The sequence below is a fragment of the Populus nigra genome, chromosome 13 (genome assembly GCF_951802175.1).
Source record: "Populus nigra chromosome 13, ddPopNigr1.1, whole genome shotgun sequence".
NCBI lineage: Eukaryota > Viridiplantae > Streptophyta > Magnoliopsida > Malpighiales > Salicaceae > Populus > Populus nigra.
This window is the reverse complement of record NC_084864.1, coordinates 15,208,733-15,227,577: the sequence shown is the minus strand read 5'-3', so window position 1 is coordinate 15,227,577 and position 18,845 is coordinate 15,208,733. Positions and strand designations below refer to the sequence as shown.

General features: G+C 30.6%; 3 protein-coding genes across 4 annotated transcripts; all 3 read right to left on the bottom strand.

The window, feature by feature from the left end:
• Nucleotides 1-1,212: 1,212 nt before the first annotated feature.
• Nucleotides 1,213-2,319, bottom strand: LOC133671709 (heavy metal-associated isoprenylated plant protein 39-like). 2 transcript variants are annotated; one of them, XM_062092552.1, is made up of 3 exons: nucleotides 2,168-2,319; nucleotides 1,938-2,013; nucleotides 1,213-1,735 (listed from the first exon to the last, which is right to left on the bottom strand). In XM_062092552.1, the coding sequence occupies exons 1-3, from the start codon at nucleotides 2,180-2,182 to the stop codon at nucleotides 1,461-1,463; spliced, it is 366 nt and encodes a 121-aa protein (XP_061948536.1). In that variant the 5' UTR covers nucleotides 2,183-2,319; the 3' UTR covers nucleotides 1,213-1,460. The 2 variants fall into 2 exon arrangements, with proteins under 2 accessions (XP_061948536.1, XP_061948537.1); XM_062092553.1 differs by having other exon boundaries at nucleotides 2,177-2,308.
• A 4,501-nt stretch (nucleotides 2,320-6,820) lies between these two features.
• Nucleotides 6,821-7,736, bottom strand: LOC133671064 (heavy metal-associated isoprenylated plant protein 39-like). Its single transcript, XM_062091689.1, has 3 exons — nucleotides 7,553-7,736; nucleotides 7,314-7,389; nucleotides 6,821-7,200 (listed from the first exon to the last, which is right to left on the bottom strand). Exons 1-3 carry the CDS (start codon nucleotides 7,556-7,558, stop codon nucleotides 6,887-6,889), a joined length of 396 nt encoding a protein of 131 aa, XP_061947673.1. The 5' UTR covers nucleotides 7,559-7,736; the 3' UTR covers nucleotides 6,821-6,886.
• A 4,504-nt stretch (nucleotides 7,737-12,240) lies between these two features.
• On the bottom strand, nucleotides 12,241-13,130 carry LOC133671056 (heavy metal-associated isoprenylated plant protein 39-like). The gene is made up of 3 exons (XM_062091674.1): nucleotides 12,974-13,130; nucleotides 12,735-12,810; nucleotides 12,241-12,620 (listed from the first exon to the last, which is right to left on the bottom strand). The coding sequence occupies exons 1-3, from the start codon at nucleotides 12,977-12,979 to the stop codon at nucleotides 12,307-12,309; spliced, it is 396 nt and encodes a 131-aa protein (XP_061947658.1). The 5' UTR covers nucleotides 12,980-13,130; the 3' UTR covers nucleotides 12,241-12,306.
• Between the last annotated feature and the right edge of the window lie 5,715 nt (nucleotides 13,131-18,845).

Genomic DNA, 18,845 nt, shown 5'->3' with positions numbered 1-18,845 from the left:
AAATTAAAAAATACTTTTCAGTATTTTTTATTATGTTATAAAAAATACTAAGATTGTTTAGCTGTTCTTGTAGTTAACATGATAAAATAAACCTGCAACAAGAAATCAGCCCATAAAAGGGTGATTTAGTAAAAAAAATAATTTTTGTTTAAAATAATATTATTTTAATTTAAAAAATTATTCAAAACCCACTTAGTCATGGGCGGAGGCTATCAACGGTGGAGTCAAGTCAATTACACAGGAGCTCCAGCTCCTCATTCTCAGAAACAACTCTCCAGTCTCCGGTCAGTGTGAATGCATGATATCTTCATTTCCTACAGTCAAGTAGAAACAGATCTGTTCTTTTCTTTTCTTGCTTTGCTTTCAATCGGGCGTTAGGAAAGTTCCAGCCAATGCAAAAAATGTAAATCACTTTCATAATCGAACCTTGTCACTGTATCGACAATTAATTAATAGATTCACAGTACATGCATGTGGGTTTGTGGCTGCGGTCGGTCAACGAAGATTTAGCTTCCTTTTATTATATATTAACCCACTTGTCGTCGATCACATGGCAATGCCAGGGAAGAGCTAGCTTCGAGGGAAATTGTATCCTCAAAACTTTGAAGAAGTTTACATCTTGGTTCAATCCCACAGGTGGATTTGCTTTCGGGATGGATACGGGAGGAATCCAGTCAACTCAGATCGGTTGCTTTCTTAACTTATTAAAAAACTTGGTTTAGCCGAACAGATCTAGGTCTAGATTTGATTTTAATTTTTTTAAAAAATAAAGAAATAATTGACTCACAGTTCAGTTAACTAAAGTTAAAACTCAATTTCTGACTCAATGACTTTTGTTTTTGAAAAAAATAGTAAATTCAAGAAGTTTGATCCTCCCAATATATGATCTGTATCTTAACTGGATCAATTCTGAGTTTTTTATAACTGTGTGCATGGAATCTCATGGAGTTTGTCTGAAGATTTTGTATCTAATTCATTAAATATTTTATATTTTTCTTATAAATAATGAAATCAAGTTGGAAACCTTTTCTCTGTCCTTTTAAATAATTTTTTAATTTAATTTATATATAACAAGTCCTAATGCACTGATAGGATAGCTAAAAAAATTGTTCTTCTTTAACTATATGAATTTAAATATTGAAATCATAGTTTAATATTGATGAGATTCGAGTATATTCCTGCAAACACACACACATATATATAAAAATAAACTTTATGAAATTGAAACTTAATTTTTATTTCCCGAAATAATAACTTTTACATTTAGAATTAAAATATTAAGAAATGACACAAATTGCATTAGGATCCTCCTCAACACTTACAACATGTGGATAATGGTAATGATAAGCAATGATGTGCAGATCTTGATCTTGCTTCTTCGGCTCTTCTTTCTTGGGTTCCTCCTTTTGCTTTTCGGGTTCTTTTGCCGGTTCTACTGTAACTATTTCTGAATTAAAATATTAAGAAATGACACAAATTGCATTAGGATCCTCCTCAACACTTACAACATGTGGATAATGGTAATGATAAGCAATGATGTGCAGATCTTGATCTTGCTTCTTCGGCTCTTCTTTCTTGGGTTCCTCCTTTTGCTTTTCGGGTTCTTTTGCCGGTTCTACTGTAACTATTTCTGTGCAGCACAGCTTTCTCAGTTTGGCAACTATGTGTACTGGATCAATGTCCCCTATCACTGTCAGCTTCTGGTCCTTCATCTCCATGGATATTGAATGCACCCCTGCAAGTTTGGCATCACAGAACAATTACTTCAAGATTTATAAGTTAGTGAACATAGCAAAGTTATCAAACATGTCGCAAGGTTCGGATCATGGATTAGATAGATTAAACCAGGTTACAAGTTATAACTCGCCCAGGTCGATTTACTAGAATGAACCGTGTTCAATACTGTGGATCATAGAAGGAAAATAAATAAATTTTACCTGGAAGCCTAGAGACTGTCTTCATGGCTTTCTTCTTAGCTTTCTCTTCATGCAGATCCAATCTCAGCACAGCTTTCTGCAACATAATAAGTCCATGCATGTAAATTTTTTATAAATCAATATCAAGATAATCCAGAAACTGGGAAAAAAGAAGAAGGAAGAAATGAAAACTTGACTCATTCTTTCACGCATGCATTGTGCACAAAAGACAGAAGTCCAGTAGCCTTAACTGATCTCACCTTCATTGTCGCGGCTTTGAGGGATCTGGACAAAGAAAATTGAAGATCAAAGACGGCAAAGAAGAGGCCAGGAAAGAGGAAGGGAGATTATAAGCTTAGTGAACTGAAGTGGTACTGAGGGAGTGAGATTTTATAGTGAAGGAGAGAGATATGAGTCAACCATAGGTCAGTAATAATCTATTTTTTCAACAAGTAACGAAGGAAACAGGGTGGAAACCCACTCGTCTCCAATAATTGCACTTTTTTAATGTGTCTTCCTTATCTTTTTATTTTTATTTTATGCTATTTACAAGAATAAGAAGCTACAATTATGAAGAAAATTATATTTTTTTACTTTTAATTTTATTTCATTAACATCAAGTATAAAATTAATAAAATGATCAACTATTTTAATATAATTTTACTTAAACAGTCCCTTAAAAAAATCTTAATATATTAAAAAATAATCATCCATTACTTATAAAAATTTTATATCATAATAATAACAATATTTATTAATAATATAACTATAAATTAAAAATTCAAATTTTTATTAAAAATAAATTTATAATCCAATAATTAACTATTATTTCTACATAAATTCAATTTTGCTTTAACGAACTAAACAATAAAATTAAAAATAAATAATTAATATCTAATTTATTATCAATTATTTATTTAATTTAAATATATTCAACTTAGATTAATTTATCAATCATAAATATCAGTTAATTTGATAGACTATTAGGACTAAGTTATAAATCTCTGTAAGCTCCCGAAAGCTTGATAGAAACTAGACTAGAAGAAAATAAAATGTCGAGCTTTATAAAAGCATTTGCTCCGGGGATGGAGACGGGGGGTCCAGTCAACTCAGATCGGTTGCTTCCTTAACTCATTAAACTCTAATTATAAAACTCGGTTTGCACAGTATAATAATTTAAAACTCAACAACTGTCTTGAGATGGGACCGGTTCTAATTTAAAAAAAAAATAAAGAAACAATTGGGTCGTTCTAACTCAGTCAAAAACCAGAAAATAGTCCGTCCTTGATTTCATGGCTTTGTTTTTGAAAAAAATTAGTCAAATTAAGCTAACTCTCTCTCGATGAATTCTTGATATAAATAATCAAACAATCCTTAACTTGTGTTTATGGTCTTCAATTTAGTAGTTTATTTTCCTCATCAGATTTTCTCATTTTATTTACTTCTCTTTTGATTTTTCTAAATTATAAATGCAAGGGGTGGCATGGCATCTCAAGATTCGTGGTTGACAGGCATGAGAGGGTGGTTGCTATCCCCAGTTCATGACTGTAGTGGTGGAGGAGATTCTTGAAAGGTAGCCATGGAGAGATGACAGATAAGGTATGTTTTTTTCTCTGACTTGGTGGAGCCTCTGGAGATTAGGAAAGGCCAAATCATTGTACTGTGATGGGGCCTTTAGACCACTGGGGATATTGTAGCTATCATAGAAGTTATTATTGACTGGTTGTTTGTCGGAGTTTTTAAAGTTGAAAGGTTTGTCGTCACAATATTCCCTAGCCTTTTATTGTCATGGATTACTCGGTATGGTTACGAAACCGAACCGGTTTATAAAATTGATTGGGGAATCATTTAGTTTAGAATTTAGTCTAAGGCCCCGTTTGTTTGCAGGAAAATAGTTTTTTTTTTTAAAGTGAATTTCAAGAAAAGTGAATTCGGGGAAAATATTTTCCGATGTTTGGTAGAGTAATGGAAAATAAGTTGGAAAACACTTTCTAGTATTTGGTTATGTCATGAAAAATAAACTGGAAAATAACTTATTAATGTTTTATTTTTCTCAAGTTTATTAAAATAATGAGGAACAAATCTTACAAATTAAAAAGTTGAGAGAGAATGAAATTGAAAAAAATTAATTTCATAAATTATCTCAAATAAAATAAATAATAATCAAAATAATAGAGATCAAATCTAAAAAATAAAAAAATAAAAGATGAAAAAATTAAAATAATAATAATTAACATTTCATAAATTATTTCAAATAAAATAAATAAAAATCAAAAGAAAGAGCATCAAATTTTATAGATAAAAAATTTCAATAAAAAAATGATAAGGAAAAAAAAATAACAATTATAAAAATGAGGACCGGAGTTAATATAAAAAATAAATTTTTTTCTTTGATTGAAAAGTGTTTTTCATTAACCAACTTTTCTAATGACAAACAAACATGGAAAAGTTTGGAAAACCAAAAACCACTTTTCAGAAAACAAATATGGTCTTACTTAATATATAATATGAAGCTTCACAAGAAATTGAACATAGATTGAGGTCACTGGTGGTGAGGGTCTGGAAGATGTTTAGAAGTATGGTTATGGTTGATTTTCAAAGTATTTTTTATTCTAAAACATATTAAAATAATAATTTTTTTATTTTTTATAAATTATTTTTTATAACAATACATCAAAATGATCTAAAAATAAAAAAAAACATATTAATTTAAAATAAAAAAAAGAAATAAAAATTTTTAAAATTTTTAAAATACTTTTCAATCATAGTGCTAAATTCTGCCTTAGAGTGGCTGGGTTTACAAGGATTGTGGCTGAATTTAATTAAACAAAACAAGGGAGGGGCTGCTTTATTATTATTATTATTTTGCATGAAGAAAAAGAAGAAGAAAGTGGGGTGAGAGATAACGGTTGGGTTTTTTTATTTATTTTATGAACTATCAGGTTTTAATTTATTTAATTATGTAAATTGACTATTTTGTCGGGAAATGCTGATGTGTTAATTTTTTATTGAAATTTTTGTTATTTTAAAATTTTTGTTATTATATTAGCAATTTCATCAGAAATTATCAACTAAACATATTTCATTACTATTTATATCAAAAATCAATAACAAGAAAATTCCATAAAAAATTATGGATGAAATATTTTTTGCCATTGTTTTTATTGTTATTCATCAATTTTTTAATAGTGTATCTCAATCTAAAAACTTAAATTATTTGATAAAATTTTAGAAATAATTTTATATTATTGTTTAATATGAAATTTCATTTTCACTGCAATAAGTTTTTAAATAGGGAGACTATTACAGGCAGAAGAAATTCAGATTTAAGATGATTTTGAATCTTTGATATAAAGAGTCACATAACTTCTTAAATGGTAAGGTATTTTAAACTGTATTATTGAGAACATATTTTCCACAATTTTAAAATCCTAATTCTTCAACTGCTTAATTAATTTATATAGTCTTCTAATTAAGCTTATGTTTCTTGTTTCCATTCCTCATTTTGTGATTGACATGTCTTCTAACAAGACATATGAGTTTATCTCGAAGACAACAAATAACCTCTTGTAAGAATGGCGGGCGCTCGCAACCGGAAAGATGAGGAATAAGTCTTGGCTAGCTACCTCGTTTTTGTCTTAAGATATAGTTTCTTCGTCATGTTTCCATAAAATAATAATTGTGTTATTTCACTGTTGGATTGAATACAAGGGGCGATTATATGCAGCTGGTCTTCGATGATCTGTCAACGTTCCTATATTCCTAACACCCACTTGTTCTTCTTGCCCTTTTAAAGATAAGCATGCATAAATAAAATACGTAACGGAATTTGAGTTATAAAACACAAAGCAGTGGAATTAATTCGTATTGATAAAGAAAAATTACAGGAAATTGGACTTATTTCCAGTATTTTTTTTCTTTGAATTCATTGTATTGATTATTATAAAAATAAAAATAAAAACCGTTGGAGTTTATTAAAACTAATTTATTAATTCATTTAGTGTAAGAAATAATTAAACAATCCTTAGCTTGTGTTTATGATCTTCAATTTAGTAGTTTGTTTTCCTCATCAATTTTCTCATTTTATCTACTTCTCTTTTAATTTTTCTAAAAACAAAGTAAACTAAAAGAGAGCATGAAATTGATCGATAAAAGAATTAGTTTCTGAAACCGTAAGTTATAAATGCAAGGGGTGGTATGGCATCTCAAGATTCGTGGTTGACAGGCCTGAGATGGTGGTTGCTATCCCCAGTTCATGACTGTAGTGGTGGAGGAGATTCTTGGAAGGTAGCCACGGAGAGATGACAGATGAAGCATGTTTTTTTCTCTTACTTGGTGGAGCCTCTGGAGATTAGGAAAGGCCAATATTATTGTTCTGTGATGGGGGCCTTTAGACCACTGGGGATATTGTGGCTGTCATAGAAGTTATGATCGACTGGTTGTTTGTTGGAGTTTTTAAAGTTGAAAGGTTTGTCGTAACAATATTCACTAGCTTTTTTATTGTGATGGAGTTTTTAAAGTTGTATGGTTACGAAAACCGAACCGGTTTATCAAATTAATTTGGAAATTGATTGATTTAGAATGTATTTTCAATCGAGTTTTATAATTAATAAAAAAAAATTCATCTGGTGTGACTTTATGAAGAATCTTAATTGATTTAAAATTTAATTAATTTGGTTGAAAATCCGTTGATTTCTAATAAAAAAGTAATAAAATGATAATATTTTAATATATTTTTTAAAAATTTAGTTACTCAAATCTCTCGGATAAATCTCATACAGGACTTAATAATTATGACATGGGATGAATGATTTTAATTAATTTTCAATATAATGCATTGGACTTAATCTCATATGGGATTTAATATATATATATTTCAAAAACAAACAAACAAACATACTAAATGAAGCCTAATGAAATTGTGTATTATGCTTTCAGAAGTGACTTGTTTAAGCATATAATCAAAAAAATTAAGAAATGACACAAGCATTAGGATCCTCCTCGACACTTCGAACGTGATAATGCGTGGTCAAATAAGGATTATAGGCCTGATAAGCCTTCACCAACTCAGCCACAGCATCTTTATCTTTCTTATCGTCTTCTGGCTTCTTCGGCTCTGCCTTCTTGGGCTCTTCTTTCTTCTTTTCGGGCTCTTTTGCTGGTCCTACTGAGATTATGTCTGTGTGGCAAATCTTTCTCAACTTGCCCACTATGCAAACTGCATCGATGTCCCCAGTCACCGTCAATTTCCTGTCCTTCATGTCCATGGATATTGAATCCACCCCTGCAAATTTCCATCCCAAAACACTTAATTTACAAAAAAAATAATAATAATCATAGACACTTCAATAATATTATTGATTTATAATTTAATGATCATAAAAAAAAAATCAATACCTGGAAGACCAGAAACTATACGCATAGCCTTTTTCTTGTCTTTGTCATCGTGTAAATCCAATTTCAACACAGCTTTCTGCAACAAATTATAAGTTCATGTAAATTCTCTTATATAATCAAGAAACTAGAAGAAAAGCAAGAAAAGAAAGCTTGACTCATTCTTTCATGAGCGACATGCATCTTAATCTCATAGCTAGGCACTAATTAACAGAGAATATAGACAGAGAATTGATTCTCACCATCATTTTTATAGCTTTGAGGGATCTGATCAGAGAAGATTGAAGATGAAAGACAGCAACTAAAGAAAGTCTGAGGTCAAGAACTCAGACAGGAGGAGGCAAAGATTATAGACTTGTTGAGTTGAAGAGGCATGGGCCGAGATTTTATAGTGAAGGAGAGAAAACTGTGGCGGCTACCTCACACGTCAGGACCAGAAGTCTATGGTCAATGAACACACTGTATGGGCGGAAAGGGAAAGCTCCCCGGTGTTTCCAGTACTGCTGAAACAAACTTAATTTATTTCTTTATTATTACTTAACGAGAAGCAGCTAAAATGCAAGATATCCTAGGATTTAGTTTTATTTATTTATTAACTTCGGAGCAGAAGGTGTTTTTAAAAACAAATTTATTTGAAAAAATATTAAAATAATATTTTTTATTTTTTAAATTTATTTTTAACAAAGTGCATCAAAACAATTTAAAAGCACTAAAAATATTAATTTAAAATAAAACAATTCAAAATAATTTAGAAGCATTATTCAACCGTACTCTCAAATACACCCTCACAAGAAAGAGAGTAGAATTTTTGTGGATCGTCATGATAATGAAAGTCTCGCAAAACCCTTTTTCATGTACCAAAACTAGTATTAATAGACGAATCTAGAATGTAGATCAACTCGATAAACTTATCAAACTAGCTCATGATGTAGGTAGGGTTTCAAATTAAATCGGTTGGAAGTTGACTAGGTGTGACCTAATCAACCAAGAGAGTCAACTCCCAGCCTAGTTGAAATTTAGTTTGAATTTTTCTTAAAAAAAAACAGAGAGGAAAACTACCCTAGTCATGCTTTAGTTTAGTTATTTTTTTTCACTTATTTAAAAAATCATAGTTTACATCATGAATCAACACAATTTTTCAATTTAGATGAAAAGAACAAACTACCTTAAAATAATTTATTAGGGTTTGAAAAAAATATGTTGGTCATCTCTTATACATCATCCTCATAAATAAACCACACAACTCGACTTTATAAAACATCGACCTCCCTCTTCACCTTGATGATTCTCCACTGACCTCCATTTTAAAGTCAAAACCTTCTCTTCCGATCTTGTTTTCGCCTTCAATTCCGTTTACTTTGGCCTTAATCTCTGCCACTCCACCACCATGCAAACTAAAGATGCCAAAATTAAGGAAGAATTGTTGGAGAAATAGAGGTATGATTTTAAGAGGCTGCTTGAGGATCGAGGGTTTGAGGAGTTTGAAGAAATACCCCTTTGATTTTGTTTAAGTGAAGTGATGTTTGTGGGATTTTGATGGTGATAATATGGGATGTGATCAACTTGTTGCAATGAGGATTGTGTAGGTTGTCAGGCTCCTGTTCATATGAGAGAGATGAGAAGGGATGATGTAGACTACGGTGGTCGAAGGTGACTGTTGTAAGTTGAAAAGAGATGGTTGTGTATGGAAATTTCAAATGAGTTCTTAGTTAGAAAAAGAAAATTTAGATTTCGATCAATGAAAATAATATGGGAGCTATTAATGAGGTGTCTTGTGAGGGGTTATGTTGTTGTCTTTGTTGTTATGAGAAAATAAGTGATGTTGAAGATTTTGGATTTTTGTTTTGATGGAGGCTGTTTTGGATTGTTAGTGAGGGAGACTATTACTTTTCTTTTAAGGCCTGAGTGTATATGAAAGTTTATAAGGGTTTTTGTGATTGCGATATGAATAATGGGAAAAAAGGCTAGTTATGATAGATAGGTTGTGATGTTTTGATGAAAATGAAAAATTGAATGGGCTTGGATAAAAATTAAGGGTGTGTTATTGAAGATGGTGGTTTGAGATTTGTGTGAGAGATGGAGACACTGTAATTAGGAGATATTTGGGTTAATGGAGGAGACTGAGTTGGTTTAATTGGGAGATGTTAATAAAGATGGTAGTTCAGTGGCAATTTCTGTTATTTTAATGCACCAAGGTTCCTTAGTCATTAAATAAAATATAATGACAATCTTGTAAATAAATAAATCTTTTTTGTTGATTTTTTTGATGCCATGTAAAGTGTTATGAATATTTAAAGTTCATGATGTTTTCTATAATTTTTTAAAGAATTAAGGAGAGGTGAGCAAAAAACGACTAAACTATATGATGCTCATGTAGTTTTTTCTTAAAGAAATTCAAAACGATGTTGTTTTAAGTTTTTTTAAAATATATTGAAATGATGTTGTTTTGGATTGATCCGGATCAACTTTAATTAACTTATTTGACCTATGACTTCATGTTTAGAATGGGTATCGAACCATATCAGATTTAATACCTTTAACTAAAATTAATAGAGTTAATTTTAAAAAATAATAAATATTCAAGATGATATTTGTTTTAAGAAACATCTATTGAAGACTCATCAAGTCCATTGAATTAGGCAATGAGTCAGGCCGGAAGAATTCAAGATTGACCGTTGGGTCGAGTTTAATAACAATGTTAAATAGCTTCTTGGACCTTCAACATTTTTTTTATTCAATCTACAACGTAGCACGCGCTAGAAAACTAATTACCTTAACTAAACTTACTTCATTAATTTATAAAGAACTTTCTTATCTAATTTAGTTTGTAACTAGTTCATTGGCTTGTGCATCACTGCGAGCCAAACCAAATTATTTTAAATGTAAAAAAGAATATTAAAAGTGTATGGGGTTTTTTGGCAATGTCATTAAACTCAGGTAAGCTGGTAAATCTTAAAATCTCTCAACTGGGCTCCTAACCCAGCGCAAGTTTCTAATTAAACTGCATTAGAGTCGGCCCGATATAAATTAGATGATTTCATAGGTTTGAAGGCAACCTAAATGGCTAAATGACCTATAAAATTAGGGCTTAGCTTATAAAAAAAACATCAAAATGAAAATGTTTTTTTTTAAGTATTGAGATGACAGCATATTAAATGACATTGGTTATCCCGCAACTCGATTTATGAACTCAATTGTGTTTAATAACTATGTTTTTTTAAATAATTTTTACTTAATTATATGTTAAAAAAGTAGATGCTCTTAATTTCAAGCATTAAACCTAAAATAAAAGTTTGTTTTATATCATGATAACCCTATACAAAGCAGAATAAAATCACCCATGAAATTTATTTTCCAATCAATTCAACATTAAATGATGAAGTTGAAGAAAAAAACGAAATAGCTTTTATTTAATTAATATTAATATTAATTAAAATACCAAATCGCCCCTAAGATCAAATGATTATAATGAAAAAATCAATATGAGATTACAAATAAGCCCTTTAAATCAAGCTTTAAAAGTTTTGATTTTTAAGGCAATAGAATAATGACATCCTGTTTTAAAGAGTAAGATTTGTTTTTAAAAAAATTAACAACTTGACTTAAGTTAAGTGTTTTTTTGCTTTTAAGGATATTATAGTGATTTAACTATGAAAAAAGTTGTAAAAAGTTAAATCATATAAGAGCTAACTCGAGGTGAATTGGTTGGAAAATAGAGAAGACCAAAATACCCCTAAACAATTCTAGAATAACAAATGAACTAAGTATAAAGATTATTATACCTTTTGTGTTTTTTTAAGGGCAAAATTATAAATTTATTATTAGAATCCACGGTATATCAAGGCAAATAAATTGTACTTTTCTCACATGTTTTAGTTTTTTTTTTAATTAGAATATCATTGAAAAAAAGAAAAGCTTCCCTCCCATCCCTCTTTTTATGGATACATTAAATGAGACATTCCTTTGTTTGTTGACTGTTAAACAAAGGCTGCCTCTACTCTTTCGTGGAAAAACTCTCTAGTCCATGTCAATAAGCTCATGGTCTGAATTTCCAGAAGAGTTTTGAGGGCTCAAGTAATTGGAAGATCGAGCTAGAAGACTTCAAGTCTTCGCCTTCCGTGATTTTAACGTTTTTGGAGGGATCCAATCAATGCAAAGAAACTTCCCTGCCTGCCCTACTTTAGCAATGATTTAAAAATTAATGATTCAAACTTGTAGGCTGTGACTTTGGCTGATACACAGGACATCGTTAGTTCTTGCTTAGTAAATATATATTTTTCTTGTTAATAAATAAATGGATTTTTTAAATTTTGATAAAAAAAATTAGTATTAAATAATTGGATATTAATTCAATAAATGGTCAATCCCAGTTATATTTTAAGGTAAACAGTATGGTCAAGAATCCCTTTATTTTATGTTCTAATTTAATAAGAACCTACTCCAAAGTAAGGACAGGGATTTTCAAAACGAAATCAAAAGAATAATAATAGTAGTAGTAAATATTTGCATTTCCACTTCGCTTGTTTAAAGAATATTATTATAAAAAAAAAACATTTTCACTGTATAATAATTTTATATGATTCGGTTATACATGCATCCACGAGCGGGAGAGAAAAGTTTTTATTGCAGGTCATCTGGGAAAGAAATATTCAAAATTGCACAGTCCACTATTTTTTGTTAGGTAGTGCTTGGGGATTTGGTATAAGATGTTTTAATAAAAAATAATAGAATGTTAATGTTTTGATATATTTTTCTAAAATTAAGTTAATCCTTTTAACTCATATTCTCTCGGATAAATCTCATACAGGACTTAATAATTATGACATGGGATGAATGATTTTAATTAATTTTCAATATAATGCATTGGACTTAATCTCATATGGGATTTAATATATATATATTTCAAAAACAAACAAACAAACATACTAAATGAAGCCTAATGAAATTGTGTATTATGCTTTCAGAAGTGACTTGTTTAAGCATATAATCAAAAAAATTAAGAAATGACACAAGCATTAGGATCCTCCTCGACACTTCGAACGTGATAATGCGTGGTCAAATAAGGATTATAGGCCTGATAAGCCTTCACCAACTCAGCCACAGCATCTTTATCTTTCTTATCGTCTTCTGGCTTCTTCGGCTCTGCCTTCTTGGGCTCTTCTTTCTTCTTTTCGGGCTCTTTTGCTGGTCCTACTGAGATTATGTCTGTGTGGCAAATCTTTCTCAACTTGCCCACTATGCAAACTGCATCGATGTCCCCAGTCACCGTCAATTTCCTGTCCTTCATGTCCATGGATATTGAATCCACCCCTGCAAATTTCCATCCCAAAACACTTAATTTACAAAAAAAATAATAATAATCATAGACACTTCAATAATATTATTGATTTATAATTTAATGATCATAAAAAAAAAATTCAATACCTGGAAGACCAGAAACTATACGCATAGCCTTTTTCTTGTCTTTGTCATCGTGTAAATCCAATTTCAACACAGCTTTCTGCAACAAATTATAAGTTCATGTAAATTCTCTTATATAATCAAGAAACTAGAAGAAAATCAAGAAAAGAAAGCTTGACTCATTCTTTCATGAGCGACATGCATCTTAATCTCATAGCTAGGCACTAATTAACAGAGAATATAGACAGAGAATTGATTCTCACCATCATTTTTATAGCTTTGAGGGATCTGATCAGAGAAGATTGAAGATGAAAGACAGCAACTAAAGAAAGTCTGAGGTCAAGAACTCAGACAGGAGGAGGCAAAGATTATAGACTTGTTGAGTTGAAGAGGCATGGGCCGAGATTTTATAGTGAAGGAGAGAAAACTGTGGCGGCTACCTCACACGTCAGGACCAGAAGTCTATGGTCAATGAACACACTGTATGGGTGGAGAGGGAAAGCTCCCCGGTGTTTCCAGTGCTGGAAACGTCTTCGCTTTCAGTAGGGGAGCTTTCTTGAAGTCAACTTAATTTATTTCTTTAATATTACTTAACGAGAAGCAGCTAAAATGCAAGATATCCTAGGATTTAGTTTTATTTATTTATTAACTCTGGAGCATGCTCGAAGAAGTTGTTTAAAGAACTTTTTATTTAAAAAAATAAATATAAGGAAATATTAAAATAATATATTTTTTATTTTTTAAAATTTATTTTTAACAATAACGCATCAAAACAATTCAAAAGCACCATAAATATTAATTTAAAGTAAAAAAATCAAAAAAATTTAGAAGTGTTATTCAATCGTTCTCCCAAATACACCCCCACAAGAAAGAGAGTAGAATTTTTGTGGATCGTGATGATAATGGAAGTCTTGCAAAACCCTTTTTCATGTACCAAAACTAGTATTATTAAACCAACCCAGACTATGGATTAACTCGATAAACCTGCAAATTAGCTCATGATTTAGACAAGGTTTCAAATTAAATCGGGTGAAAGTTGACTTGATTTGACCTGATCAACTAAGCGAGTCAACTCTCAGCCTAGTTGAAATTTAGTTTGACTTTTTTAAAAAAAGAAACAAAGGAAACATACCCTAGTCAGACTTTAGCATAATTATTTTTTCATTTTACCTCTATTATTTCAAAAATTACAGCTTACATCCTTAATCAACACAATTTTTTAATTTAGATGAAAAGAACAATCTACCTTAAAATAATTTATTAGGGTTTAAAAAAATATGTTGTTGATCTCTTATGCATCATCCTCATAAGTAAACCACACAACTCAGCCTCATAAAACATCGACATCCCTCTTCACCTTGATGATTCTCCACTGACCTCCATTTTGAAGTCAAAACCTTCTCTTCTGATCTTGTTTTCGCCTTCAATTCCGTTTACTTTGGCCTTAATCTCTGCCACTCCACCACCACGCAAACTAAAGATGCCAAAATTAAGGAAGAATTGTTGGAGAAATAGAGGTATGATTTTAAGAGGCTGCTTGAGGATCGAGGGTTTAAGGAGTTTGAAGAAATATCCCTTTGATTTTGTTTAAGTGAAGTGATGTTTGTGTGATTTTGATGGTGATAATGTGGGATGTGATCAACTTGTTGCAATGCGGATTGTGTAGGTTGTCAGGCTCCTGTTCATATGAGAGAGATGAGAAGGGATGATGTAGACTACGGTGGTCGAAGGTGACTGTTGTAAGTTGAAAGGAGGTGGTTGTATATGGAAATTTCAAATGAGTTCTTAGTTAGAAAAAGAAAATATAGATTACGATCAATGAAAATAATATGGGAGCTATTAATGAGGTGTCTTATGCGGGGCTATGTTGTTGTTTTTATTGTTATGAGAAAATAAGTGATGTTGAAGATTTTGGATTTTTGTTTTGATGGAGGCTGTTTTGGATTGTTAGTGAGGGAGATTATTACTTTTCTTTTAAGGCCTGAGTGTATATGAAAGTCTATAAGAGTTTTTGTGATTGCGATATGAATAATGGGAAAAGAGGCTAGTTATGATAGATAGGTTGTGATGTTTTGATGAAAATAAAAAATTAAATGGGCTTGGATAAAGATTAAGGGTGTGTTATTGAAGATGGTGGTTTGAGATTTATGTGAGAGATGGAGACACTGTAATTAGGAAATGTTTGGGTTAATGGAGGAGACTGAGTTGGTTTAATTAGGAGATGTTAATAAAGATGGTAGTTTAGTGGCAATTTCTGTTATTTTAACGCACCAAGGTTCCTTAGTCATTAAATAAAATATAATGATAATCTTGTAAATAAATAAATCTTTTTTGTTGATTTTTTTGGTGCCATGTAAAGTGTTATGAATATTTAAAGTTCATGATGTTTTTTATAATTTTTTAAAGAATTAAGGTAAGGTGAGAAAAAACGACTAAACTATATGATGTTCATGTAGTTTTTCCTTAAAGAAATTCAAAACGATGTTGTTTTGAGTTTTTTTAAAATATATTGAAATGATGTTGTTTTGGATTGATCCGAATCAACTTTAATTAACTTATTTGACCCGTGACTTCATGTTTAGATTGGGTATCAAACCATATCAGATTTAATACCTTTAACTAAAACTAATAGAGTTAATTTTAAAAAATAATAAATATTCAAGAAGATATTTGTTTTAAAAAACATCTATTGAAGACTCATCAAGTCCATTGAATTAGGCAATGAGTCTGGCCGGAAGAATTCAAGATTGATCGTTGGGTCGAGTTTAATAACAATGTTAAATAGCTCCTTGGACCTTCAACATTTTTTTTATTCAATATACAACGTAGCACGCGCTAGAAAACTAAGTACCTTAACTAAACTTACTACATTAATTTATAAAAAAAAACTTTCTTCTCTAATTTAGTTTATAACTCGTTCATTGGATTGTGCACCGCCGCAGGCCAAACCAAATTATTTTAAATGTAAAAAAGAATATTAAGAGTGTAAGGGTTTTTTTTGGCAATGTCATTAAACTCAGGTAAGCAGGTAAATCTTAAAACCTCTCAATTAGGCTCCATGCCTAGCACAAGTTTCTAATTAAACTGCATTAGAGTCGGCCCGACATAAATCAGATGATTTCATGGGTTTGAAGGCAACCTAAATGGCTAAATGACCTATAAAATTAGGGTTTAGCTTATAAAAAAAATCAAAATGAAAATGTTTTTTTAAGTATTGAGATGACAGCATATTAAATGACCTTGATCACCCCGCAACTCGGTTTATGGACTCAATTATATTTAATAACTATGTTTTTTTAAATAATTTTTACTTAATTATATGATAAAAAAATAGATGCTCTCAATTTTGAGCATTAAATCTAAAATAAAAGTTTGCTTTATACCGTGATAACCCTATACAAAGCACAAAAAATCACCCATGAAGTTTATTTCCCAATCAATTCAACATTAAATGATGAAGTTGAAGAAAAAACGAAATAGCTTTTATTTAATTAACATTAATATTAATTAAAATACCAAATTGCCCATAAGACCAAATGATTATAATGAAAAAATTAATATGAGATTACAAATAAGCCCTCAAGCTTTAAAAGTTTTGATTTTTAAGGCAATAGAGTAATGACATCATGTTTTGAAGATTAAGATTTGTTTTCAAAAAAATTAACAACTTGACTCAAGTTAAGTGTTGTTTTGCTTTTAAGGGTATTATAGTGATTTTACTATGCAAAAAAGTTGTAAGAAGTTAAATCGCATAAGAGCTAACTCGATGTGAATTGGTTGGAAAATAAAGAAGACGAAAATACCCCTAAACAATTCTAGAATAACAAATGAATTAAGTATAAAAACTATTGTACCCTTTGTGTTTTTTTAAGGGAAAAATTACAAATTTATTATTAGAATCCACGGAATATCAAGGCAAACTAGTTACATGACCGGCACGATACTGCGGGTTAAATTTTTTTTGTATAAAAAATATCAAAAAAAGCTAAGATCTAAAAGCGTTAGATCTTTCTGCAAAGCTATACCCAAGAGTCTTAAGTTAGGTTACAACGCCTGAGCCAAAAGTATTTTTTATAATATTAATAATAACATTAAACTTGCACGACTCAAGTTTAAGTGGGTTTGACTGCAAGGTCGTGTCATAAAAGTGTGATAATTAAATAAATTAATTAAAAATAAAAAAACAATAAAAATATAAAAAAACTAATGAAAAAAAAAAGAAAACAAAGAAAAGCTTTTTCAGAAAAAAAAGAAAAGCTTCCCTCCCATCCCTCTTTTTATGGATACATTAAATGAGACATTCCTTTGTTTGTTGACTGTTAAACAAAGGCTGCCTCTACTCTTTCGTGGAAAAACTCTCTAGTCCATGTCAATAAGCTCATGGTCTGAATTTCCAGAAGAGTTTTGAGGGCTCAAGTAATTGGAAGATCGAGCTAGAAGACTTCAAGTCTTCGCCTTCCGTGATTTTAACGTTTTTGGAGGGATCCAATCAATGCAAAGAAACTTCCCTGCCTGCCCTACTTTAGCAATGATTTAAAAATTAATGATTCAAACTTGTAGGCTGTGACTTTGGCTGATACACAGGACATCGTTAGTTCTTGCTTAGTAAATATATATTTTTCTTGTTAATAAATAAATGGATTTTTTAAATTTTGATAAAAAAAATTAGTAGTAAATAATTGGATATTAATTCAATAAATGGTCAATCCCAGTTATATTTTAAGGTAAACAGTCTGGTCAAGAATCCCTTTATTTTATGTTCTAATTTAATAAGAATCTACTCTAAAGTAAGGACAGGGATTTTCAAAACGAAATCAAAAGAATAATAATAATAGTAAATATTTGCATTTTCACTTCGCTTGTTTAAAGAATATTATTATAAAAAAAAACATTTTCACTGTATAATAATTTTATATGATTCGGTTATACATGCATCCAAGAGCGGGAGAGAAAAGTTTTTATTGCAGGTCATCTGGGAAAGAAATATTCAAAATTGCAAGCCCTTGCCTCTCTTTTGTTCAACTATGGCTGCTATGCACAGTGGTAGTGTTCGGGGATTTAGTATAAGATGTTTTTTAAAAATATATATCTAAAATATATCAGAATAATTTTTTTTATTTATGATATTAACATATTAAAATCATTAAAACCAATAAAAATATATTAATTTAAAGTTAAGAAATTAAAATTTAAAAAAAAAACACAGTTCAACTATATTTGCAGAGAAGAACTTTAATTAGTTAAAACAAGTTCTCAAGAGCAGTGTTTGCTGTTCCTTTTGTTCCCTTATTGCTTGTTTGGGAATCAACCTGCTTTCCAATGAAAATTTAAATGACTTTTTAAATGATTTTTTGCTTTGAATTAAATTTTTTATTGTTTTTGGATAATATTAATATGCTGATGTTAAAAATAAATTTTAAAAATAAAAAATATATATAATTTTAATTTATTTTCAAATAATAAAATATTTTAAAAGATAAAATCTACAGCCCACTAAATATCCACTTGATAAAATAAAAAAACGAGGTGGGTTCACTAAACTAACAGTGACTTGTCGTGCAAGCACAAGGAGGGGAGCCCTCGAGCAAGCTTGTCCGAAACACAAACGGGAGACACCGTCAAAGGGAAGGATCTCCGAACAGTAACACTTCATGATTAGAAGTCAAGGGGGAATGTTAGTTCAGAAGTAATATAAATTTTTCACGTGTGACAATCATGTGATCTTCTCGAAGGCAACAGCAGTTCGGTAAGATACGCCGAAGGGTCAGTGCCGTCGTTCTTTCCAAGAAACCCAGTCACTCAATTGACGGTGCATAGTTTTTTTATTAAAAAAAATTAATTAATTTGTTGGCTTTTGGGCCACATGCCCAAACGTTTGTGTCTTGGCCCAAATAGAACCACCTAAGTTGTCTAGGTTCGGCCTCACGGACTGCATCCCGTATTTTTCTTCTTTTTTATTTTTCGAGTTTCGAGCGGTTATAATGCAGTGTCTCGCTTTGCCTTGCCCAACCGCACCACTTTTCTTAGCCGATTTATCAACGTTACAAACATAAATCATTTTCTACCTGGCTCGAGCGTTTTTTTTCCCTTGACCAATGAGTATTTCTCGCATTGATTCTTATCAATTTGTCTACT